The sequence below is a fragment of the Lepisosteus platostomus genome, chromosome 10 (genome assembly GCF_059453375.1).
Source record: "Lepisosteus platostomus isolate fLepPlt1 chromosome 10, fLepPlt1.hap1, whole genome shotgun sequence".
Taxonomy (NCBI): domain Eukaryota; kingdom Metazoa; phylum Chordata; class Actinopteri; order Semionotiformes; family Lepisosteidae; genus Lepisosteus; species Lepisosteus platostomus.
Genome location: NC_142620.1, coordinates 41,849,653 through 41,877,118, shown reverse-complemented (window position 1 = coordinate 41,877,118; position 27,466 = coordinate 41,849,653). Strand labels below are relative to the sequence as shown.

The following is a 27,466-nucleotide window of genomic DNA, read 5'->3' as shown; positions in this document are numbered from 1 at the left end:
ATCATTTGGATTTATTTTATTCTTTAAAAAACACATTAGGTCAATAAGAGAAGAAGGTTCAAGACAATTATTTTTGTTTTATCTAGTCCAATAATGTAACTCAATGTATAGCCAACCAAATCCATGATGTTATGCTTCTTGGAGCATTTTCAATATGTCAATCGAATCCTTCAATGTTTTTAATCATAACTGAAAGAACACAGGAACATGTGAATGACTAGAAAAAGATATGGCTTTGGCCTGTCTTGTTTGTTTGATAGTAACTTACCAAAAACTGAATGTATTCAAACACTTAAAAAAAACAAATTCAGTCAGCCAACAATGGCCTACCAGTTTGGACATTTATTAACGAAGTGACAAGTAATAATTACTTTCAATATTCTTTATATTCTTATTCAGCTGACAAGACTTTCATTTATTCCTGATGGATGTGCATGTAAAGAAACTACATTCTTGCAGTAATATTCCCTTTAATTAAAATACTTCAAAATCAACCATAAAAATGTAGCTGTTTTTTAAAACATCATCTAGTCACCTGGCCCCATAACTGCAGCATTTCTGTTGTGAGAAAGTGGGCCTAAGCTACATGAAATTTGTATGTCATTTGGTCATTAAATAATTGTTAAATCAGTCTTATAATTACTCCAAGTCAGTATTATACTAAAGCAGACTTCAAAAAATAAAAAAAAACATCCGATTCCATATCTAATTTTCTGCAGTGACCCTTACTGATTTACAAGTACATCTAATTTAAATTTGCCAATTACTACAAAACAGTACCACTAGGAGTACTACTACTACGCCTGCTTGGGAGAAAATGAAGCACTTCTGCTCCTCCTCCAATATGCCCACCTTCTGAGCTATTTGTCACTTGACATGTTGCCATGTCTGCAGTGCCAGGGGCATCAGTGCCACTGGAGGAGTGGCATGTCTCTCACTGGCATCACTGCAAACCTGGAACTAGAGGAAAGACTGTTTTGCCAATAGAACAGAGGACTCTTGGTGGCTAATCCCTGGTGGTGCTTAATCAATTGTGTGTGTCTGCCTGGTTTATCTGGGTACAACTGACTAAAACTACTGTACTGACCATTATTCCTGCTGCCAGTTAGACAAAGAGTGGACAGCTGATCTCTATTACTCTTTATATGATGCTACTTTAATGTCAGTATCTTATTTGTATACCTTTAATGTACAAAAAACTCTGTCTTGTCTCGAAGTGTCCATGAATTATGGGCCCCAGTGGCCACCCCACTGTGAAGGTGCTCTTCACTGTAGTGTCACTGTTCGCCTTCCTCGCTGTGGCCCCACAGTGCTGCCTCTGATCTTCAGGAACGTGAATCTCTCATTCAAAGTGACTTTTGTCTGCAAAACATAATGGATAATCCACCCATCACTGCAGAGTAAAGAATAACTGTCACATCCGCCACTAATCAGAACCCTCCTCACAAATGGTCTAGTCCCAGTTAAGCACCAGCTGGAGGCAATCTCCGCAAATCCCGCCGATCTATCCCACTAACACTTCATTTACAGGTTTTATAGAGTATACTGCCTTGTGCCAATTGCTTGCTGGGATAGGTTCTCCAACGTGAATATATTTATTATTATATCATAATACATATACTATATAAATATATGTGGCAGGCCAGCAGCAATTAGGGTAGTAGTTTCACCTGACCTAAAACTAGAGGTCATTAGGGCCTCTATTGTTTATATGCAGGTTCACCTGTAGTGCATTGATTGATTGGTACTTCATTTGGTTTAATATAGACATCAGTAGAGAGGTAGGTCTGTAACAATATAGCTTATATTACATGGAATAATAGAAACTATATTATAATATTGTGTTCAGAGACATTTAGATACTGTATGTAGCAGGTTTTCTTCTGAAAATGAAGTCAGTTATGAGCTCTTTCAAGGTATGCTGAAAGAATAAAGTAAAACTACATTAGAATTATGAAGGCAATAATATTTTAATAACTTCAGTTAATATTGCCTGAAACACTTGTGTCCTGGGGGGCAGGTAAACTCTGTTATGCAAGAGCCAACAGAAATCAGTGCTACAGTACAATTCAAAGCCTTTTGATCAGAGACTAGATTCGTTTATAATAAGACCTGCTTTTGCAGACCCTAAAATCCTTTTTAAAAAGCTTAAAATCTCAGTGTAATAAATATGTCTCACAGCAGTGACTTTTAAAGGATTTAAAAGGAATGGAAAAATGATTCTTGATTATTTTCACAGTAACAAAATGCAAAGAATCATTTTCACTACTTGAATATTCCAGCCAACTTGACTCCTTTCAGTGGTTTCTCTTACCTGGTTGGCTATAGCTTTGAAGTTGAATCTCAGGGGGATTCCTTTTGGCTGGGGGGGCGATGCATCAAAATCTTGGGTGGATCTCTTTAACAAAGAAGACCGCTTAGCCCTGAGATCGGGAAGATTTAGAATGACAAACAGCATTAATTTACTGTAAATTAACTTAAGCACTATGGGAATAAAATGACCAGAAAATGTCAAGAGATTAAGCTAAATATTCTTGTAAACATATACTGTATACAAGCCAGGAAAATATTGAAAAATACTTTTAATTTTCTGGCACAAAATGTATTATTCTTGCCTACAGTACTTACTGTAAATATATTCTATGTTTTGAAAATTTACTTTCACAATTTGCTTCTTTATGGCCCTTTTTTAACAAAATGGATTGAGAGAGATGAAAGCAACCACCCCTTTGTTACTTTATTTGTAATCTTCGATATTACTTCTTGAAAAGTTTGAAAAACTATTATCAACTTAATTTTCCTTAAAGTCTTTCTGTGTCCCCTCTTCACCATGTTGCTACATCTGCAGCTGCCTTTTGTTAATGTCTCTCTCTGCATAGGCATCCTAACACCCAGCCAAGAAGATGAATGATTCATTTTCCCATGAAAATGAAATATTAATTGTACTGTATCTGACAAGGAACAAACAAATTGCAAAAACAATTGTATTATTGTATATACTGTAACTCTGCCATGTATGTAGTTACATTTAACACATTCCACTAACCAGCTTACTAAATTTGCTTGAATGTTTTAACTTGAATTTACCATGAGCAGTACTGTAAATCTGTGTTCTTTTTCCCTATTTCAGATGTAGAGCATCAGTTAATCTCATGCCGACTCGCATTTATTAAAATATTAACTTTATGTAATGCTCAATACTTTACAAGTATCACCAGGACCCTTTCCAAAACCTCAGATTACACAGTGACTTAATTATGTCTCTGCCTTCATTGTAATATGATAAGCAAAATGATTGAACATCTACAGTAAAAACTCCAGGGTCCAGACCTTTTTAATCTACAATTCAACTACTGGTCACAAATGACCATTCTTGTATTTGCTTTCTCCATAGGCCACATGTTTTTATCCTATAGAAAACGCTGTCAGGCACCTGGCTTGTAACTTGCAATTGTCACATAGATCCACGTTTTAATTTAATGTATCTGGTCCAAAATCTAAAGAGGAGCAAAGAACCTGTCTGAGTTGTTCTCAGCCAGAGGTCTGGTAAGTGACAAAGCACTATGCCAAAAAAGGACCGAAGGTTTTGAAGTTGTATCAGTAAGTGAAATTTGTGCTCTGTGAGATATGCATGTTTATACTTGGGTATGACACTTGTAATTTCAAACAATTTCTAGATCATCTGCAAGTATGTCATATTTTTATGTTAAAGGCAGTAACATATTGTTTAGAGGGCACTACAGAAATGTGCACATCAAAGATATTACACTACTGTCTCATGAGTATATTTTATTATAGAAACAAGACTAATTTACAGAAGTCAGAGCCCACTTACACTGTTCCAGGAGTTGCCACCGAGTTTGGAACTTCCACTGTTAAAATGGAACCAGAAGACTGAGTCTGTCCCCAGCTTTGAATAGAAGACCAGAACGAAAAAAAGAGGTCAGGGTATGTACAACTTTTAGTAATCATCCTCAGTTATATGTTTTCTCTTACCTTCTGCCCTTCTGAAATCCCTCTGCAGATTTTCTACTGTTGTTTCGGCCAATGAACTAAAGGACAAAAGCATGAGTCACACGTAATTTCAGAAGTTCTGGTCCTAAAACTTTCGATAAAACAATGCCTTGAGCCACGTGTTTATTTCATCCATGTCCTAAAACATTCTATGATTATGCTCATTCATATATGGGATATACAGTAACGTTTGTATGAACCTTAGCACATTCAAATTGGTGAAATTCAACTTTCCTCTTTACGTTGGATTTTCAACAAATACAAAGTAATTTAAACTTGATATATTCATATTGTGTAAACTTTGAATTGAACTGCAAAATTAAAATGCCTGGATCTAATTAATGTAGTAATGACTGAGAAATCATATGTACAGTACATACAGTATGCCTTCCTAAATATATGTCTGGGATCTTAATTTATTACCCATGGTGCCACCATATGGTCAAAGAACAGAACTACAGGCTCACATTTTTTTTCAAGACATTAACCATTGGTGTTGAATATTATAATTGTGTATGCTTTCAAAGTAATTATGTTTTAAATTACAATTCCTGTTAGTTTTCTACAGTTTGTTTCAGGTCTTGGGTAAAGTTTGAGATGACATTTTACCCAGTGGGTTTATTGACATGCAAGTCCTACTTTAAAAGGACTGAGTTGTCTTAGGCTGGGGTAATCTAAAATTATAAACTGCTAGCTGTCCTGCACACAAGTTGTACATGCTCATCTCAATACTAATTTGAGAACAAGGATGAGGTCAGTTACTTTAAAATGTACATTATATTGTGAGAATTGATCATTTCTTTACCAGGTTAGAAATGAAAATGCTGATTAAACTATCCAGAATTAACAAACTATACTATTTCTAACACTTCATTATTTTAACTAGTTACATAAAAATATGAAAAAAATAATTGTGTTTCATATGAAGAGAAAGCTTTAGTTCTTTTGCTTCTTTTCCTTCTCCTGGACAACTAAGTTGTTTCTTCTTCAACTGGTTCATAGCACATCTTCTTGGAAATGGATAGTGCTAGAAGGTTTTATTAATAATCAGTGTTTTATACATTAAATAATAATTGAATGGAAGCTGCTTATTCCTGATGAGGGTTCAGGCAACCCATTATATGTACTTCAAGAGAGGTAGGCTTGTACCCTGGATGAACACCAGTCCATCCCAGGGTGCAAAAGTGCCCACAGGCACAGAGCCAACCATTAACCTACCTGCCATGTCTTTGAAAACAGAATACCCACATGTATATGGAAAGAACATGTGAACTCCACACAGAATATACCCCAATACAGTATTGAGCACAGGACCACAAAAGCTGTGAGCCAGTAGCACTGACCACCAAGCTACTTTGCTGGAACATGTTAGCACCCATGTCCCAGCTGAGTTAGGGAATATAACAGGAGCTACATGTTCACATAACTTTTCTTAAAATTCAAAAATAAAATCCACATAAACATCTTCATCATATCAAGGCATTTAATACATATCAGGCTCAGTATTAGATTTTCAACGTAGCCTTCTGCCATTTATAGAAACCACTGTATACTGTAATATAAATGTATGGGTCTCCAGGTGTGAGAGAACCAGCTTACTGTATATTCTTTCATTGTATTGCTGTGAAGCACCAAATACATACCCCTCTGTTGACGTTATGTCTTTCATGCCGCTCTTGTTTCTGTCTGTATTGCAGCTGCTGTTGTCTCTGCCCTCTGTATTGCATTGGGTTGCTGTTATGCAGCCAAGAAAATCAAGAGAAGATTTGCAATCAGAATGATTTCACACAAGGCAGAGTCTCTCTGAAATAGGAATAGTTTAATGGCTGTGAGAGCAGACAGTATACATACATATATACTATTATATAAAATGTTAATTATATAATATAGTCTGGTAATTAGTATTTTATCTGATGCTGATTCATCACTGTGTTGACTTTGTTTCCACAATCCTTCAGTTAAACTCTCAATTTGCCTCAATATTCCATCATCTTTTACTGTCAACCTTTATTTTAGTCCTATGTTCAGAGAACACTATTGGTTCTGTTCTCTAGGTTTAGTTTGGCTTTTTTTCACTTTGATTATAGATTGCCCCTGTACTTGGATACTTTCCTGCTGTTTTGAACCTCCTTTTGTTCTCTGCCTATCTGCTCCCCTGTCATTCTCTACTCTCTGTCTGCTACTGAATTCACACCACTGTAATAAATTGCTTCACTCAGCCTGTACTTGCAGATAGCACCATGGGAACTAAACCTGGGACCCCAGTGCTGCAAAGCAGCAATGATTACCACTGTGCCACCATACCCCCTACTCCTAGCTGTTTCATCTTATTCTTCTACAAAATACATCTTCAAAAAAGAACAAAATGCTAAACTCCTAAGTAGTGTCACCTTGCAACTCCTAAAGCTAAGTGGGTGTGTGCCTGGTCAGTACCTGGATGGGAGACCTCCTGGGAAAGCTAAGGTTTCTGCTGGAAGAGGTGTTAGTGAGGCCACCAGAGGGCACTCACCCTCTGGACTGTGTGGATCCTAATGCCCTGGTATACCAACAGGGATACTATACAGTTAAAAAGGCGCAGCCTTTTGGATGAGATGTAAAACTGAGGACCTAACTCTCCATAGTCATTAAAAAATCCCCAAAAGAATAATGGTGTTTCCCCCAGTGTCCTGCCCAAATTTCCCTTTGGCCTTTAGAAATCAGGGTTTCCTAACAATCCCCATCTCTAAACTGCTTTCATCACTCTGCTCTCCTCCCCACTCTTAGCTAATGTGTGGTGAGCGTACTGGCACACTATGGCTGCCGTCACATCATCCAGCTTGGGGCTACACATTGGCAGTGGAGGAGGAGAGTCCCCATTACTTGTAAAGTGCTTTGAGTTGAGTGTCCAGAACAATGCTACGTAAGTGTAAGCAATTATTATTAATTATAACTACCTCCTAGAAGTTGCTGGAGGACCTCTGAAAGTTTGCCAGAACCTTTTCCGAAATTGCGGTTGGCTTGTCCGTTGTCTAAACCGCTGGCCCCAACTGTTGCTCACAAAAGCTCTAACTGCTTGTTTTCCCTGGTCATGAAAATAAAAAAGAAATACAAATTCATCATAACATTACATTTCAAACATTTGCTCAGCCCAGTTGGTGCAATCTTGCAATATGCATCTTGAATAAGTAGCAGAAAAATAGTTATACTTACATTTTACTATAGATGCTTAACTAATATGCTTCTCATATTTATTCCCAAAGATAAGATATATTGAAAGATGAAAAGCCCTCAAATCACTAACCTATTAACTTATCAGTAACAGTTCAGGATGCCATAAAAAAGGAAAAACTAGAAAGATTAATAAAACAATACTCTGGAAGGGGTTAAAGGGGCACCAGGCAAATGTCCCACACAGTGTTTAAATGAAGAAATTTTAAAACAGTAAAGTCTAGTGGGCTTCTATTTTATTTTATGTTTTCAAGATGTTAATGAACAATATTATGGAAGAAAAATAAACTTTCGCTATTTAAATATTTAAATATTTTTGCCGTGCTACATTTTTTCTTTAAGGCTCAATGGTCAAAACATCCCACAGTTGTATAAAAGATTGCTTCTTTTAAAGCTTACTTCTGCAATTTCGTAAATCCTTTAAAAAACAAAGCTGTTACCAATAAGAAAAGTTGATTTTCACATTTCTTCCTAGGAAATCTCAAAAGGATTGCTGCTTAAGATTTAGGAAGGGCTGTGGACTTAGACAGCATACACATACAAAAGCCAAACAGTGTACATTAGTGTAAACTTTGTAACATACAGTATGTAACTCCCCCTGATTTACTATAGTATTTTTCTTTTGTATAAAGTAGATGCTTCCAGTATTTACTGGATCTCTTTTCACCCTTATAGAACATCCTTTGGTCTATCATACCTGTGCATTCCATGCATTCCTGTTCAAGGGGCTCACTCCTTTAGCAACTAAAGTGGCCTTTCTTAGATTATAAGGAATTCTTCTTTTGAAGCCTTGCAGGTCTTGGCCCATGGACCTTAAATGGTAGGGTCCTACAGACAGCAGAAAACAATCTTAACTTCTAACTGTACCATGACTCAGTGTGAAATGTACCTGACTTTGCTGAGACATAAATGTCAAAATCCACTGTGACTTGAATCTTAGCAGGACAATAATTCAATGTAGTTCCTGAACAAAATGTGCTTCTCAGTGTCAGAGTCATACGAGATGAAGCATTTTTGTTTTAACTTTCAATTTAATGCTACTTTGATATGAAAAAACAAGTGCTTATCCCCTAATTACAGAAAGCATTGAAAGTATTACAAAACTATCCTAAATGTTTCAATTTCTTACTTGTTTTAAATTATTTTGCTATTTCAGAGTAAAAGACAGTCCAAAATGATGTTTTAGTGAAAAAAAGTTATTTATACTGTACTTACATCTCAGTTTTGTTTTAACTCATAACTATCGTATCTTTTTTTATATAACTGCTCTATTCGTTTCTGCAAAATACATTTTACGTTTTGGAATCTTAGATTGACTTTGAGTAAGAAACAGAAATATCAAAACAAATTTTGTACTGGAGGACCTAGGATTACTTTTTTCATATATCGGTATAATATTACTTATAAACTTATCTTCCTGTTCTTACACTAATTTTGAACTGTTGTTTTTTTTTCCTACAGTACACAACCTCACACTGCAATGCAATATGAATCCACTGCCATCCTCTATTAAATTATATGTTCTGACAGAAGATAAAAATCAATAGTAGGCAGTAGTTGAAATAAGCATCCTCATGTAACATTTTTTTTTAAAAGGAGTATTGAATTAAGTTTGTTCTCATGTATTCATACAAGGCTTGCAGGCAAAAAGACATCCACAAATCAAATACATTAGGACCTAATGTAAAATAATAATACATGTTAATATAGTTCTTGGAAAAAGTCCCAACTATATTAATGGTGTATTTTATTTTTTCCAGAGACCCAAGTTAAACCATTGATGAACATGGTCTTCTGAAAAAAAACCTAGTCTCTGTGACCAATTTGGTGGAGCCAGGAAATGGGTTTAAGTAATGTTGACTAGGCTAAAGCACATTGTGAAGATATAAGGAAACCCTAGAAGATTTCAGCTCCACAGTGTGGTCTTTGCCTCACTTCTGTGGAATCGTGATCATAGTTAGCTAATGACATAACCCAAACCAGCAATCTCTGGGATATAGGGCTAAAACTAGACTGAGTAGAAGCCTTTAATTGTGCTCCATCGGTGTCGCTGTTACCTTGTTGAGCCCGATATTGAACTCTTCTGAAAGGAATTCTCTGTTGTCTAGAAATGGTTGTTGCCCCAACAAGCTTTTTTCTAGTAGTGGCTGCCCCTCTGTTATTCTTGGAGGTTTTTTCTTGATTGGATTTCTGTTCATTTTTGTTGAGTTTGATAATATCATCTAAAATAAAAGAAAATAAAAGCACATTTAGAAGGTCTGGCTCAGCGCTTTGATGAACAACCACGGGAAGTTAGAAATGCTGTTAGTGTGAAGACCATCTGGCAGCTCAGAAAGTTCATAGGATCTCCTTCAGGTTTCAGTGTAACAATCAGTTAGGTTTCAGTGTAACAATCAGTTTTAAAATGTCAGCTAATATGGAACAGTAATGAGAGGCAAGGGAGCTCCCTGAACAGGGTTATGTACACTTTCTCTCATAGCTGCATATGAAAAGAAAGAGTCCCCCTTGTACTGAACAGGTAAAATTTAAACATGAACAATGAATAAGAAACCTACTGATATTAAATAGCTGAAGGAATATTTCAATTTAAAAAAAACATTTTCCAAATATTTGTATTTCCTGAGTGAGTTGGAAATAACCAGAGGAAATACAGGGGGCTAGTTAAATTAGTCAAGCTTACAATTTGAACAAACATTAAAAACCACCAAAATGGCCTTAGTCTCCATAGAAATGTTTCACTTCTGCTACCTTCTAAATTTAATTTAGAAATATATGTTAATCAGTGTAAAGGCTGTTAAACCCTAGGAAAAGTTGAACAGCCGTGATAAGATCAAACATTAATGAGCAATAAATGAGCAATATATTAATGGATGTGATATTTGTCATACTTACAAACTGACTATTGTGCTACATACATCAAATTTCACATAATTCTTCATGCACATTAACTTGTGTTTTAATCCATAAATATTTATGTGAAATCTTTCATTTCAGCAATTCATCCATTCTTACCTATCAATGGAGATTGTAACAGAAGTTTGGAGGGAGGTTAGAGCCTATTCTGTTATATATGTCTCGCACCCAGGTCTTCGTTTCACATCCCTGCCTCCCTATCTCTCCATCTACACTCTTGCAGCAAGTCCCTGGTTCAATCCTTGCAATAGTGAGGGGGAAGGGATTTGATCAGACTATTCTAAAGGCTAGGCTGCGATTCCCTCAGCTAGGTAAGTCAAGTCAAATATTCTCTACATATGTTGTCCCTCTATTGGATTCATTAGAATTTAACTGAACTACTGAACTGCTTCATTACGGAATGTCATAGGGCATAATAACCTCTGTTCTACAGAGAGCTGACAGTTCTGTAGGCAGAAATGGAAAAGAAAAGGCCCCAAAGGCCTCCGTCCTTGCACTGTTTTAGCTGTGCCTGTTGAATTACAGCAGTTGAGCTTTTTATAGCAAGTCATGTAACCCTACTACACACCCATCATCAGTACAGGTTTATTGTACATTTAATGCTTAACTACTCAGTGATTTTATTGTACAAATTTGCAAATAACTTGTAACTATTTATTTAACTTTTTAATGTAAAATACTTTTTAATAGGCAAAGTGTCTTTTTCTACACAATTACATGTATCTAGTCTTATATAAAGACTTTAAATATTGAAAAGTAATAATCTATCACTACAGTATTGTTTTTTTTCACTAAATTTCACTATTTATTTGAATTCTAGACAAATATACCAGGCACACAAAACCATTTATTTTTATTAAAGTCTACAGTATACAAATTAAACACCTGTAGATGTATCCTATATGGAACAGTGTTAGTAATCTACTAATTTATTATTGACAATAGCTTTTAATTTTGCTAACAATGTCTTAAAGGAAACAATCCAAAATGCAACAGTTTAACATTTCCAGGAAATGTGCTCACAGGATGAAATTCTGCTCACACAGCTCCTTCTAAGATGTATTCACGTAAAGTATGTGATATTTATGCTGAGGCAGAATTCAATTTGTTTTAGGAAGACATCCAACACCCAATACATTTAGTTACTTATATTCTACCATCTGTAGTTACTGTACTGTATGTATTCTTTTCTCCTACAACAGTATCCTCCAAATGTAACTTGTTTATTTATAGTCAAATAATTAGTAATTGTGATTTTGAAGTTAATATGAATGATATGTGCAAAATAAATTTTGGGTCATTCCAAGCATACAAGTGAAAAATAATTTAATACAAATTGTGTTCAACTGATTTCAATTGAGCTGAAATCACTGAACTCTTTGTGTAATCACTTGTGAAATTTTGTTTCAGTCAAAGCCTGTTTGTGGGGTGTTTTGATGTCTGCCTGTTTTGTTCAGCATGTAAAATACATGCACAATTCAAGTTAAATATAGACTTGGCCAGTCCAAGATTTTCTACTCTTGTCTTGTCTGTATGTTACAAGTCATATGGCACGATGAAGTACCTCCGAACAAATATGGATTTATTAATAGCAATAAAACAGAATAGAATAGTTTTTGTACTTTTGATTTACAAATGAAAATTCCATCAAATTAATTCTTTTTTATTTCCTTTTAGTTATTTTCTTTTTGCTATGTTCTAAGTTATTCAACTTTACATAACGTGGGTTAAGGTTTATCCATCCATAAAACTTTTATTTCTAGAACTTGTCTAAAAACTTTTGGCTGCTCTCTGTACTTCTGGGAAAAAAACTACAAGCGTAGTTATGTCCTCGAATCAATCCAGAATTAAAAAATCAAAAACACGGAAACAGTGAAGTTTTCTGATTACTATTATACTAAATACTATCGTTTCCATACACCCATGGGTTGCACTTAACATATATACTATATAGAAGTTATAGAACATTTTCATATTGCAAAACCTAAAGGACTGCAAAGAAAATCACAAGTTTCTGGCCACTACACCATGTAAGATGCTTAATATATATATATACAGTACTGTACATGTATAATATAAATGTAGTATCTAGCTGTTGTCGAATATTCTCTCTGAAAGAGAGTTTTTCAGAAAATAAAATATGAATTCTTCGGAATTTATATTCAAAATATAAATGATAATCTGGCCCATTAACTCTTGACAAAAACATTAGTTTATCGATTATTCTGACCCTTATCAGGTTTTCTCACGCAATGACGTGAACGTTTTCCTTCCGTTAAGCCATATTTAGTCAAGAAATGTCTACTTGCTTTGGAGGTGGAGCATTTTAAAAGTATTGGCCAATGTGGAATGTAGATTTACAGAGTTTAAGCAGCAATCGAAATTTTCATGTAATTGGCGTCATTACGCAGTTGTTCAAACACTTAAAAACTTACCAAGTGACATGTCAATCTTCTCCGAGTTGTATTCGACCTCCATGGGTGCTGGGTCTACTATACTGTCGCCCATTTTCGTTTCTAGTAGTTGACGGTGCAGCTAGTTTGTGAGGATGACGATGTCAACAGATTTGTTCCCCCAAATACAGATATCTGTAAGCTACTTACAGCAGGACAACGGATCGGTCCCTTTGTGGCACTGATGATGGATTTCAGTATTTCACTTTATTGGCGAAGTTGCTTATCAAATGATCAAATCTGGTCTATCGATTTTTGACTCAGACTCCATAAATAACAAACGCCGGTAGTTCCAGGCAGCTGTTAAATTTTGACTCGTGGGCTTGTCATACTCCTGGCAGAAAACGATATACTGTAGACAAGCAACGTAACATATCTTAAAATAGCTCAAGCACTGGCTGCTCAAAACTTTATACAGTCAAAAAAGGAGCCGATGAAATTTAAGTTTCATAAGGCTTAAGGCTTTTTCGGACGCATAACTGCAATATTCTTTATTTACAAGTTATTTGTGCTTTTAAACACTAAGATACGATGTATGAAGTGCTAAGAACTGTACTTTTAAAATCAGAATAGAGTTTCCAGAAATCAGTTGTTTAATTCAATTGTTTAAAATCTTAAAACATTTGTTGATGCATAGACCAGGTGTTGTTTGTAAATATCTCACATTTATTATTATTTTATTTTTCAATTTACTTTTCCTACACAACCCATTTCTCTTCCTTAGTAGGTATGTTTTACTGTATCTCATATCATTTAAGTAGCTAGTTATTTTTTATTTTGATTGCCTGATTTATATGTAGACAATTTTCCATCCAGAGAGACGAGAAAGAATTGTGTACTGTGGCATTTAATTCATCCTGGACCTGCAGTGCTTTTTTTAGACAAAAAACATTTTTTTGCTATACATTTTATAGGACATACTTTGGAACTAATTTCATTATATAATAATTAATTAATCTTTTATTTTTTCATCCCAGAGTGCTTTAGATAGGTCAGAATTTATTTAATCTGCTTTTGAAATAAAGAACAGTACTCTTCTTGAGTAGAACACAGAGGTCATCTTGGAGAAGCAGTTTAGACATAACAGATGAGGTGGAGAAGCAAAGACTTACTTAACCAATTAAGGAGAGGAAAATTCAGGTAGGCCTCCCTGCAAAAGGCTGTAGTTGGACTACAAATAATAGCACTGGGGTTACAGAACTTTCACTTCTGACCACTGGCAGGGAGTCTGCAAGTACTTGTTAAACTAACATTTAAATAATACCAGCAGGGTGTCCCCTAACACCAAAATAAGGTTTTGTGAATACAGTGCCACATACTGTATTGATCTACCATTCTCATTTCTGGTAGTAACTTTTGTTCCATTAGATTTTTATTACCATGGCAACATTGTTATTTTCATGAAATATTCAAATGCATTATCAATATTATACTGTAGCCATTACTCAATGGCTTCATTTGAATTGTGGAAGGCCACATGGCCTAAAAAATTAGGAAACTTAATTTTTTTTCACCACCTCATTTGGGGAAGGCAGAAAAATACATACTGTAGATATGCAGATCCACAGAGTCAGACAGAGCAGGGAATAAAATGGTAAGAGGCAAGCAAAAGTGCAATTTATGACTGATAAGCGGTGAAACAATGCTGACAGTTGTCTTGATTCAGTCTTGTTCGTAAATGTCAATTTAACATATTTTTTTCTTTTCGAATCAATATTATATCAACACTGTCAATTTAAGGAGTTGAAAACAGTGCTACAACATTAAGCAATCAAAGATATTATATTGATTCAACAATATGCAGCTATCAGCTGTGCTTTGCTGAAAACTGGGGGTGGTTTTAATTCAGTTATTATAACTGAAACTCTTTAAAAGAATCAGAGTCATATAAAAGTAATGTACCAAAATCTGATAAAAATTTAGAAACATGTTATGTAGTATCTCATATGGACTTAGTCTGTTAAAATGAAAAACTACTGTATTGATACTATAAGAAAAAAAACAGCCCATAGTCTTATTAACTGCTGATAACAAAGATGTGCAGAAAATATAAATGATAAAAATATGGATTAACTATATGCATACTGTATATTTAATAATTATATTGCAGAATAGAATAGTTTTAATATTTTTTCAAACCATTATTTGACTGCTTAACAGGAGTTTAATCAATCAGCATAAACATGAGGCATTTGTTTTTCTTAGGGGTAATTATATAGTTGACAATGATATAAAATAAAAAGAAGCAAGTGTGAAAGAAAAAAATAATTGACATTTGATCATTTCAGAATCAACCCATGACACAGGTTTCCATTAACTAAAGATATCTGAATTATCTTCCAATTCTTCTCAAAGATATATTTGTTCCTAGTAAATACAACTATTTACTGTTTATTCTGAGCATTGTTGCAACACAACTAGAAATTTGCAGAATGTTCATACTATGACTGGACTTTCTTAATACATCTGGCCCTTCATGTTTCTATCAAGCTCAGCTTCTAAGTATCCTAAGATGCATTTTGGTCATTTATTCCATGCATCTGTTTCTGGATTTTTTTTTAAAAGTGTGTTTTCCGGTTTAAGAGCAGAATTTATTTTTGTCAATTTTTAAAATGATCTCATATCTTTCAAGAATCATGCTCAGGGCGGGAAAAACTGAAGTAGCCATAGGGGAGGTATGCATGTCATATTTAAGAAAAAAAGAAAATCCATCTGTTCTTCTTTTCCTTAGATGTTTAAAACCTGCCAATCCTTCGGGCTATATTTGCTGTAAGCAAATAGCAAGAATCCAACCAAAGAAAGGCGATATTCCAGTTTGACGTTAGAAGTAAGCAATCCTATCCCCATTGTCGTTAATGCATAGAAGGATCTTGAAGTCACCACATGTGAGATTAAACATTAAAAAGCAAAATGAGCTATCACACAGGCAACAAAAACATTACATACTGTGGCCCAGAGGGATGACGATGCTCCAGATGCTAAGATTATTAACCATTCTCTAATACTAATTCCCTTTTCTCCTCTCAAGAGTAAAAAAAAGAAATATAGTTAAGCACACAGGGATACATTGCCTTTTGAAATCATTCAGACTTCAATGCTCCTAGATACATTTGCTTATTCACAGGCTGTGAAAATGTCTCTGATTTGTCTCCATTAAGAGAAGAGCTTGAATCATTAAATCTGAGTGAATTAAAACTTAAAAAGTATGAGATCAGAAAAAGAGCTCAAGGCAGAAACACTAGAAACATTGTAGTGTTTACAGTTTATAGCCTGTCTGTAAATGAAACTAATAAAGCAAATTGATTGGAATGGTGCATCTGGGACTATCAGCTCAGCACATTGTACTGTACAGAATATTATAGTGAAATGTAGGTTTCCTAGTACAAACAATTATTTTGGTCTCAGATATCAACTAACATTTTCAGAATTATTTTAAAACAGGGGTTCCAAACTGAAATTGGTCTGTGGTCCATTTCCCATTTTTAGCAGGTGCCTGTGGGTCATAGCCATAATTCCTCACTATAAAGTACTTGAATGGCTGTTCTGGATTCCTGGAGCTGTATAAGTACTACTTTATTCTTCCCCATCAATCCATCAATTTTCAGTCCATTTTCCAGGGGTGTTTAGATTTTGATTAGAATTAAAATTTTCTCAGCTTCCTTTCTTTTGTACTTTGCTTTAGATCTTCATTGTTTTATTATTTATCATGTACAATGTACAGTATCTCTTGGGCTGCCAGTAATACATAAGAAATAATAGAGCTCATTTGGAGTAAATAAAGACTACTTAAATGATAATTAATTAAATAATGACTACTTGCTAATGAATTAATAATAATACATTATCATATCATAATTAGTTATGTAATAATAACCACTTTTATTAGTACAATATCAAAACGTTTTACAATTTAATCAAAAAAGCCACTACAACAGTATCCTACAATTATTTCAGTCTCCTTAAATGTAGGCATGGCTAACCTAAGCTTCAATGTATAACTTTGTATTATAGTACATGTTATGTTTAGGGAGAAATGTTTAAACATACTGTAACGAACAGTTCTTTCCGGACCCTATGCGGACGACACAGTCCGACGGAGTGGGGAAACACTAGGGAAATGTCATGCAGGAAAACGGGGCAGAAGACAGGGGGCGTGTCCAAGGTGCGCTGGTGCACGGGGGAGGTGTGGCCGAGGCGAACGATCCAAGAGTAATCCATAGAGTATCCAAAACGCAAGGGTAAGTCCAAAACCAGGAGATCCATCCGACGAAGGAATTAAAAACCACGAAGGCCGGGTCGGAACCGGCGGACGGGGAACAGGAACGGGAACCGAGATTAAAACCTTAACGGGACCAGGCGCTTCCTGGTCCCGGACTCGCACGATACGGAAATCAGAGCAGAGCCCGGAAGGGCGTCAGCGCCTGGCTTTTAAGGTGGGCAGGGAATAGGGCGCAGGTGCATGGAATAAAGTCTTGAGTGAAAGGGCTGGAGCACCCTTAAGGAGGGGGGACTACTATCGTGACACATACTTTAAGAAAAGGAGATCATTCTACAGATATGAGCAGCACAGTTGTACACCTTTTCATTTTTTTCTATATGATAGAAAACATACAAGACCAGAAGACTCTTGCTGGTGAACAGAAATGTATGTTACTAAATATAGAAAATTAAGATAAATTGTAAATGAGAGTTAGCATTCTAAGAACATATCTGAAGGCATGGTTTTCCAAGAGATGGATCATTGTATATTGCGAGGATGAAAGCCATATAAAAATTGTACTTTACAGACATCTTGCGGTGTGTATTCCCTCCATCTGTTATCTAGTTTTTCCTGGTTAGGGTCATAGCAAACTAGAGCATATCCCAAAATGGGGCCAGCAGGGGGCACTCACCCTGCAGTCCATGTGGGTCCTAATGCCGCAGTATAGTGACGGGGACACTATTCTGTAAACAGGCGCCATCCTTCGGATGAGATGTAAAACCGAGGTCCTGACTCTCTGTGATCATTAAAAATCCCAGGGTGCAAATTTCTCATTGGCCCTTACCAATCATGGCCTCCTAATAGTCCCCCTCTATGAATTGGCTACATTACTCTGCTCTCCTCCCCACTGATATCTGATGTGTGGTGAGCGTTCTGGCGCTCTATGGCTGCCGTCGCATCATCCAGGTGGATGCTGCACATTGGTGGTGGTGAAGGGTAGTCCCCATTACCTGTAAAGCGCTTTGAGTGGAGTGTCCAGAAAAGCGCTATATAAGTGTAAGCAATTATTATTATTATTATTATTATTATTATTATTATTATTATTATTATTATTAAAAGCACAGGATCTAAGACTATACCCTGGACAGGACACAAGTCCAGTGACAGAAAACACACACATAAGCACACAGAGGCTGTTTAGAGACACCAACTAATCTAGCCTTTATGTCTCTGAAAGGTGAGAGTAAACCAGAGTACCCAGCAAAATCTCACACGAACACTGGGAAACACACAAACTCCACAGTGCAGAATCAAGCAGAAGACTGAAAGTCAGTCACACTAACATTTCGCCTTGCTGCCCAACTCAGAATGATAAATATTAAATGATAAATACATAACATATTATAAACATAATTCAATTTTATAATAGGAATCAACAATCTTCTAAGCGGAAGGTCAGAAGAACCCTTAATCAAAGCAGAACAAGCTGGAGGTCATCTAAGACCACGCTCTAATGTCCCCTGGTGGCAAAGAGAAATATTGCATGCAGTCAAGAATTAGATCCATCCATTTTCTAACGGCTTTATCCAGTACAGGGCTGCGGGAAGCCAGAGCATATCCTGGCAAACAGCAAGTGCAATGTGAGATACACCCTGAATGGAATGGAATTCCATCACAGGGCACACACAGATACGAACACAGATACAGACACACTCACACCAGGGCCAGTTTTCCATGAAATTATTTAACCTTCCAGTATGTCTCTGGACTGTGAGAGAAAACTAGAACCTGGCCTAACCCATGCAAACACAGGCAGAACATACAAACTCCATGCAGAGAAATTAGATCCTAAAGGAGCTAATCAACATTTATTACTATTTAAAAATAATTTTGGAATGCTGAGGCACTTTTTATTTATTAAAGCTATTCAGGTTTAGGAAATTTATATTTTGAATGTTACTTTTTCCCTTCTGTCATTTCCTTAGTTTTGCTTCAGATCAAGCCCAAAACACACACACACACACACACACACACACACACACACCAGTATTCTACGATAACAATGCTGCTTTTTCTTCCATGCACAGAAGATTCTTTGAACAGTTTCACACACGTCCTCATTAGAGCATTGCTGATTGATAGCATGCTTGTTTGGCACAACAGAAGCTGGTCTTAGAAATGATTAAGCTTGTCCGTCTGCTCAAGCAGACGTATGCGAACTCAGATGTATGTATTCTACCCTGTAAACCACAAGCAAGACCACAAGCCAGGGTGCAGATACTTTCATGTTGAATATATTACAAACATTATTCAGCCCTCCCCTAGTATTTCAGCAATGTCTACAGAATATAGCTACAAACTCAGTGCTACACCTCTGCCTCACAAAACTGTCAGCATTTAAATCTCACCTATTTAGAAAAATGCCTATAGCACCGTGCCTTTAATAAGATCATTAATAATATTTGAATACGAATTTATATAGCAAAATTCTTAAGGATGTTTCAATGGTAAGGTTGTAATGGATAAATATCTGTAAAAAATATTTCACTTTTATAACAGGTTTCACTTTCATGCATCTATTTTCTAACTGCTTTATCCAGTTCAGTGTCATGGGGGAACCAGAGCCTATCCCGGCAAGCAAAGGGTGCAAGACAGGATACAGCTTGGATAGGATGCCAGTCCAGAACAGGGTACACGTGCACACACCCACACCAGGACCAATTTTCCAAGATGCCAATTAACCTACCAGTATATCTTTGGACTGTAGGAGGAAACTGGAATACCTACAAGGAACCCCACACAGCAGCAATATAATTATAACCCCACATTGCCTCCCATTTTCCTTAGAAGTTATTATTTTTAATACAGATATCATAATAATCATAACATGTCATAGGGTCTATCTTTCTGTGGCAAATCTAATTGTTCAACTCACTGCAACATTTAATTATAACTTCTGACTAACTAATTTCTGTCTGAATTAGGTAAGAATGACCCATGTGAGTCATGGCCATGTGATGATGACATAATAAAAAACTTTAAAAACTGGAAACATGGTTCTTGTACGGTTATTGTGGAATGAATACATTGCACAGTATTGGAGTATTAGTTTTACTCCAGTAAAACTATTTCTACAACTAAAGGGGTTAAACATGTGCACACAAAATAAACAGTTTTTGCTTTTATGGGTGTTCACCAAATTCAGTGGTGTGCAATAAACTATTTCCTAACAACATTTTCATTGAAAAATGAATCATTTACATGTTCAGTGAAACTGAAATAAGAAGCCAACATGTCTTACTGGCAAATCGCTCAATCTGATATGCTAGCAACGTACAGTACATACCATCCCCAGATTTGAACCGATAAGTGTTTTAACTTTAAAAAAATAAAGTATTTTTATGACTGTGTCATCGTCTGTATAATGGCGGCTCTCTATGTGCTCTGTTTTTTATGCTGTGAATTTTAAGATTTCTGTAAGATTTTCAGTTTACCTGCTAACCTGTTTGAACATCATTCTTGATCACTTGTACTTGACACATGACAAAAAACTGTAGAGCTGATTTTATATTTTTAAATTATATTTATAGCAGAGAGAGTTTGTATGTCTGTCACATGGAGAAATTCCTTTATTTTGCTGGCACTTTAAACTAGATTCAACTAGATCTTGGTTTTACTGAGCACCATGACAAACAACAACAACAACAAAAAAAAAAACAGGAATGAGATAGGTAAGTACAGTAACCCTAAATAAAAGCCTTTGTTTATCCATTGCTGAGGAGAAACCTAGCACATTTGGAAAAGTACTGCTTCAAAAACTACCATAAGAGAATGTAGTACATATTAGGGGGGATTATTTCAGAGTGAATGATGGCTATTGTATTGTTCAGTGGTAATTACAGTATCTTACCTTTGTAGCTTTGTAACCTCTTTACCATGGCATAGTCCTGTGATAATCACCACAATAAACCACAACACTATTGTACTATTAGTAAAAATTGCAGGATTTGTTTGGTACTGATGGCATACATTATTTTAACATGGTTTATTGTGTGATTGTGGTAACACCACTGCCTTCTTTGTCACGACAACATGAGGCTGTCCCAATGCCACTAAGTACTACACAAAGCCACTAAGCCTGGGCTGCTGTGTCAAGAGATCGTTATATTTCATATAACACCAGGCCTCACACTGCCAGTCGCTCTCATGAGTGTTTATGGTCCTATGGGTGCAAAGGGACCACCCATTTCACATGCATGCTCGGGTGCCCAGTCCAGCATTTTGATCAGATACGGTATCCCACACTGTATGTCGCATACGTTTTGCACCTGGCAGTTATAAACATAGTTCCAAGATTTTGAAACGGAGTTTTTCTACTCCATAGCATTACATACTTTTGTGTCACGACAGGACACGTGTCAGCAGGTGCAACGTGTGGCAAAATGATGTGTGTCACCGATTTACATTTTATTGGTTAGACCTGTGGGAATACATGCATGGTGATTCTTAAACTTCTTCGCCTGAGTTTAACATTTTGCCACATTGATAGAGTTAGAATGGTTCATGAAAAGTAAAGACGTATTTCAAGGTAGTGCACGTAACATTTTAATAGGTTTAGAGGCACACGCTCAACTAGGCGTGTTCCCGAATCCACTAGTACTCAGGCTGAACCTCCCTCATTCAGTTCTTTAATCTCGAGGTCCATCCCCTTTTGCATGCTGTGAGTCCTGCGCATGGGCGTCGAGGCGGAGAGGCTCCCTGCCTGAATGTTATTATTGTCCGTATGATTTCTCATATGAAAATGGCGGCGAGTCAGGGAGGCGGAGGAGCAGTAACAGCTCTGCAAAGCCATCACTACCCGAATGGACCTCACTGGAATCCGGGACTACTGCATCATCAGCACCACCTGCACACGGCCAGGAGCTTGGACCGGGCTCTGGAGGATGCGGTGTGTTCGGGGATGTTAAACCTTAGCGGGAGGAAACTGAGAGATTTTCCCGGTATGAGCTATGACCTGACCGATACAACACAAGCAGGTGGGTTTCAGGAACACTGGACGTGTGGAGCTCAGGCTGCATTGTATCTACTCCTTAATCGCCAGTCATCATTATAGAAATTGTGCCTTTCATTTTCCAAGCTTCAGTCAAAATAATTCACCATGCATTGTTTTCGCTGGTGTCATTTATTTGTATCCAATGTATTAACCCAATACAATGGTGTAACACAAGAGGCATGTCGTTGTGTACGTTAAACCCCTTGTGTTAGTCACCTGTTATTTTTGTAACGCGTGCTTTAACATCTGCACGTACGTGATGCAAAAACAACAGAAATGAAAAACAAACTTTGTGTACATAAGCAGGGAAAAACTAGGCGAGCTGCTGTGTTTTGAGGATTTTTCAGGTTATTATTTCTTCTCTCTTCGTTGAAAAAATCATGACTGAAAATTTAAATGTATTTGCATTTAAATGGCAGTAGATTTTTCTTAAGTTAAAACTAATGTGCTGCAAAGCTGTGTACAATACATGAATATAAGGCATATTAAAGTATTAATAAGACCTGATTAGTAAGATGGAAACGTCTTGATTTCTGGGTACCGTTCATCACCATCACCACCTTTGTACGTTTCTTGACAACGTGAAAGACTGCCTGTCTCTATAACGGATTTGTTTCTCAGATATTTTTGTTTTTTTTTTCATTCAAGAGAAAAGGCATACACTGCTGTTAATTTGTATCCACGAATTGCTCTATGTGCGCATTTTTCTCATTTTGTGAGCAGTTTCTATTCACAAAAAAGCAGACGATTTCATTCATAGTTCCGTATTTGTCTTGTGCTCTGCAGACTACATTGCACATAACCCATTCGGAATCACAGTTTCATTGTGGACTAATTTGAATTGTGTTTTATCGGTGTGGTAAATAGATTTCCCCGATTTTCATGAATTTGTCTATAGTACGTGTTACCAAAAGATTCGGTAAAAAATGTGGAGATTGTTGGTTTTATGTCTAGGGGTTGTTGCGCTATTTATCTGGACAGTTCCCTTAAATACAGCAACAGTGACAAGGAGTCATCATTTTATTCTCGATTGCGGGATATAATCACTGACGATTTTATACAGGCTGATTAGAAAGCGGTTGATCATTTCAGTGGGTGTTAAACCACGTCAGAAACGCAGCCCCACAATGCTCGAGTTCAAAAACAAAAAGAAAATGTTTTGACCCAATTTTTCACTGTCGTTCGAACCTATGCTAAAATACAGCAGGGCACAGCAATTAAATAATTGGTTTCATCTATGAATATTGGCTGGCGAATGTCTCAGTATCTCATGGCTGTAGGTAAGGATCCTGTTGTATAAATGCAGTCTTAAGGGTCGTTGTGGAACAGCGCTTTTTTAAAAAAAAACTACAAAATGCATGCAATTTTAAATCATCCTGGACAATCACAATGATGAATGAATGATACATCACTTTTCATTACCTCGATTACACATGATACTGTAAGTAACTTTGTTGATTAAGAAGTGCCTTGTGACCTGCTCACGGGCATTTTGAAGGATTCACCTCCAGCTGCTGAGTGCAACATAAAATTAAGTGATGCATTAGGCTTAGAATAACCAGTTAATAAGCTGTGTAAAACTGGTAGTATTATAAAACAGTTTTAACATAGTCATCTGAAGGTTGTCTTAAGAAATGAACAATGCATTTATTCATCTACAGTGTCCTGAACTATAATTAATAACGCCTTGTATTTGTAGCTCCCACTTGGCTCATGGGCTGAAGCGTTTCTGCACATGCAGACCCCCTAAATGGCAGATCAGGTTGAGAAGTGATTTAAGAGGGAAACTAAGGTTGGCCACTTTGTGCAAGCCCAAAGTGGAATTGAGCCAGGACCACTGGGGTTTCCAACTCTTCTGAACAGCACTGGGAATACTAATGACCAATTAGTCAGTACCTTGGTTACAGCAAAGAGTTCCTTGTCACCATGCTGGAGGTTTGGTTTGGAAATTCCCTTCCAGAGGGAAGAGTGCCACCTACTGGTCTACCAGCACCACTTACAGTAGCAATCTGGTTTTCCTTAGAGGTCTCTCATCCCGATATAGATGAGGCAGATGCAACTTTGTTTACTTTCTGAGGCTTCTAGGAACAATTCAAAGATCTGATTATCATGAGTCACCTTGAATTTGGAGTATCTTAATGAGCCTCACAAAATAGTTTTGCAGGGTTTGTGAATAGAGCAGTACTCAATTTGTTTTCAATATAAGCTACAAAGAAGTATTACAATATTTTTAAACCCTCATATTCCTGATGGCTTGAAAACTGAACAAGAGTTACTGGGGACATGTGATGGGAATAGGACTAAAAGGCAAGTTGCACAATTTGTAAAATACCCCTTTTTGAGATGGTTCACACTAATGTGCAGAATACAGCATCTGTTAGTGTTTTTTCTGTTTGTGATAGAGTTTAGAATGTACCCATTGCAGAGTGAAAAAGAGAACAAAGGTGGTTATAGTTAAAACCACTTATATTGTTATGCATATTACTGTAGCTCTTTCATGTCAAAGGCTATTTGGGATTATTATCAGGTCCCAGGAGTAAAATCAGCCAGAGTCCTGTGACCAAGCATGGACTTATTATTAGCGAAGGGCAGATTGTGTCTGATCTGTAACAAAAAAGGCAAATGCTGTGTGCTGCCTGGTCTGCAAGGGTTTCACGCATTGTCAGAGCTTGCATGTCTGACATAAAATTAGACTTCTGTTGTTCGCAAGGAAATGAGACATTTTTCTGTTTTATAGCAGCCAATGTAAAACAGCAGACCACATGGGGAAGTGTTTGCATGCGAATCTCACAAGGAGCTGAATCAGCTTGAGGAGCTGGGGTGGAAGAAGCCAGCCATTGAGTTAAGGGTGTCCTGTACATGAGAGAGAGAGCATTAGGCTGTCTTTGTGGGCCGAAGCTCATTGTGCTTTGTAGGTTTTTTTAGGTTTGTCTTAAGACCGGAAGAAGGCGTTTAATTCATACAGTTAGTAATTTAATTAATTAAAACACTAAACAGATCTAAAAAAAGAAGAAATAAGCGTGCAACTGTAAAAAAAAACTAAATGTGGAGGCTGTGACTGTATAATCACTGTCTTTCATTACCATTTTCTTGAATGAGGTACAAGAAATTACCATATTAGAGCAGTGATAGTTGCTCCTAGTCCTGGTAGGCCCCATTCTACCACGTTTAATCAGTAATTTAGAATCAGTTTATACAAGGAAATGGTGGTAATACAGCCCAAATCTTTACTTATAATTAGTTCAAATCAAGGCAGTTAGACTGATTTAAAAACAAAACTAAAAGACACTACAGGCCTCCGGGACCAGAAGTAAGTGTCAGTGTAATTAAATTTTATATATACTGTATACTCATGTTGGATCAAGCCTGGATGGGATACATTGTATTTTAAGTTGCAACCTGCGACATTTGGTGAGGAATGTTGGTTTACAGAGCTAAATGTAGCAAAGTTACAAGTCCACCCAAAAGCATATGAAACCTGTTTAGGTTTTTCAGGTTTCATTATTAAAGGAAAATCTTACAGTCTTAGGCACACACAATAGTTGTTGTTAAACTCTTTATAGGCTTTCTATTTGACTGGTTGGCTTCATGATAACACAAATAATTAAAGGGCTTGAGTTACCAACAGTGCAGTGAATGAGAGGTTATAAGTTTCAGTTGTAAATAATTTTAACTCTTTAATTTTCTTTGGATAATTCAGAATAGAGTAGCAGAAATTCTCTTTTTTATGGTTGTGCAGTGCCCTGTGATTTCACTGGTACTAGAATGATAACGCATTCTTTAATAACAGGTGTCGTACAGATTCTGGATTTGGAAGCTTTCCCTTTTGTTTTTTCTAGTATTCTTCTTATTTTTCTTATCTGTTTTATGGCCATCTATACACCAATGTCTATATGAGGAACATCACTGAAACTTGGTAAATGTCATAAAATTAGTATCATTTTTATATGTCCTTTACAAGCTCCCCGTGTGTTGCATTGTAGTTGCAGTTTTTCTTGTACATACTCATGAGAGAGAGCATGCCATGACAGGAAGTGTCTGTCCTATTTATAAAGTGTAGCCCCTGTTATAGTAATCAAAGCAGCGATTGTTGGGCTTTTCAGACTATTGGTTTCTCTGCACTGCCAGCAACAGCACATGATGTCATGTACTTTTAAGTGAAAATAAAATACAGCATTTATACAGGTATGTATTCCCAAACACACATCTTTTTCATTTGGAACACATCTAGAGTGCATCTAGAGAGGTTTGAAAACACTTGATAGTTGGGTTTAGTTTCATACAGTCAACTTCAACTACTTTGCCAGTTAAGATTGTAGAATATTTTTTATGTTCGTTGGGGACTTAATAGAATAATGAAGTGTTTGCTTTTGTCCTGTTGGTTACACTTGTCTGTAAACACTCATGTGAACTGAGACTTTTCTGAATTGTAATGGCAACCAATTACTGAATTGAAATAAGACTTAGATCCTTTTAGGGGTGAAAGTGGTGGATGGTATACTATTTGTTTGCCTACATCTCCAGTTTAATGTCTAATCTTGGCAAGACTGTTCTCCAAGAGAAATTTAAGTAGTTTGGTCAGATCCTAATGAATGCAATAGAGGGACAAATGTATTACAGGTTGTTTGGTGTAACTCACCTAGCTGAGAGAACAGCAGCCTGATTGTAAGGATGCAGCTAAATGAACCTTTTATTTTTGCAAGAACTGAGCTAGGGAGATGCTTCAAGGGAGTAGACCGGGTCTGAGAGAAATGCTAAAAGCGAAGTCTAGAAGATGAGATACAGTATATATATATAGAAAAGTGGAAGTAGGTGAGATTAGGATCTGAACTTCTGTTATAAACCCCACAGCATGTTAAGATCAATTCACATTAAGGTCTTATGTTTAAAACATGATGCATTTTACAGCACTACCTAAAAAAAGGTGAAAAAACATTTTCAGACACAGACAATTGTGCACTGAAGTTATTGTGTGGCCTAAAAATAAACCCTTTAGTACGGGGGTTTCCAGCTGAGGTTACGTAACTGATCCCATCATCAGTTTAAGAAAAGGATTAGTTTGAGCTCTTAAATTGTTAAGCATGTTTGAGATGACCTCATTAAATTTCTTAAGGAATTTAAAAATCGCAACTTTTGAGTAGAAATTGAACTTGCAGAGGTTCCTGTAAAAAAACCTGTTAGTTCAGTTTGGGAGACAGATATGGAAAGAGCTTGACTGCAGTGATCACTGGAAGATATGTGAGTCCACAGGACCAAGGTTAGGAACCCCTACATCCTCAGATTGAAATATCCAGAATAACAGAAGTCAAAGATGTGAGCTACTTCACTAAGTGCTGCAGAGTGAATTACTGCAGTTAGACCCTTGTATTTGTGTCTAATCAATAGAGAAGCAAGCAGCTTCATTCTGTTTTTCAGCTTAACTCTTTAGGCCAATAGGCAAAGCCAGGGTTCGCACCATGAACCTCCTGTCATGTCTTGTAAGAAACCTTCATTGTGTAACTGCTGGATTGCATGGGCTCAATGTGGTCTTTACATTTGTTCTAGTCATGTGAACTCCTAGTTAAGTACTTGAAAAGCAAACCTGCTCTATCGTTTATTTTAGGATAACATTCAGTGCCATATCAT

At 36.5% G+C, this 27,466-nt stretch overlaps 2 protein-coding genes across 7 annotated transcripts in view; one reads left to right on the top strand and one right to left on the bottom strand.

Moving 5' to 3' along the window:
• Position 1: 1 nt before the first annotated feature.
• On the bottom strand, positions 2–12,928 carry LOC148653735 (UAP56-interacting factor). Of its 2 annotated transcripts, none has more exons than XM_088649033.1 (9): positions 12,570–12,928; positions 9,279–9,443; positions 7,919–8,049; positions 6,948–7,075; positions 5,658–5,748; positions 3,997–4,052; positions 3,836–3,910; positions 2,315–2,423; positions 2–1,362 (listed from the first exon to the last, which is right to left on the bottom strand). In XM_088649033.1, the coding sequence occupies exons 1-9, from the start codon at positions 12,640–12,642 to the stop codon at positions 1,267–1,269; spliced, it is 924 nt and encodes a 307-aa protein (XP_088505159.1). In that variant the 5' UTR covers positions 12,643–12,928; the 3' UTR covers positions 2–1,266. The 2 variants fall into 2 exon arrangements, with proteins under 2 accessions (XP_088505159.1, XP_088505160.1); XM_088649034.1 differs by having other exon boundaries at positions 5,658–5,750; positions 6,953–7,075.
• Positions 12,929–21,472: 8,544 nt separating this feature from the next.
• Positions 21,473–27,466, top strand: part of lrch2 (leucine-rich repeats and calponin homology (CH) domain containing 2) — a 117,636-nt gene continuing 111,642 nt past the window's right edge. The window contains exon 1 of one of the 5 annotated variants that reach the window (XM_088649031.1): positions 21,473–21,824. In XM_088649031.1, the coding sequence (XP_088505157.1) occupies positions 21,572–21,824 (253 nt within the window). In that variant the 5' untranslated portion in view covers positions 21,473–21,571. The remainder of the gene's footprint in view (positions 21,825–27,466) is intronic. The other 4 variants (XM_088649027.1, XM_088649030.1, XM_088649029.1 and 1 more) reach the window with 4 other exon arrangements.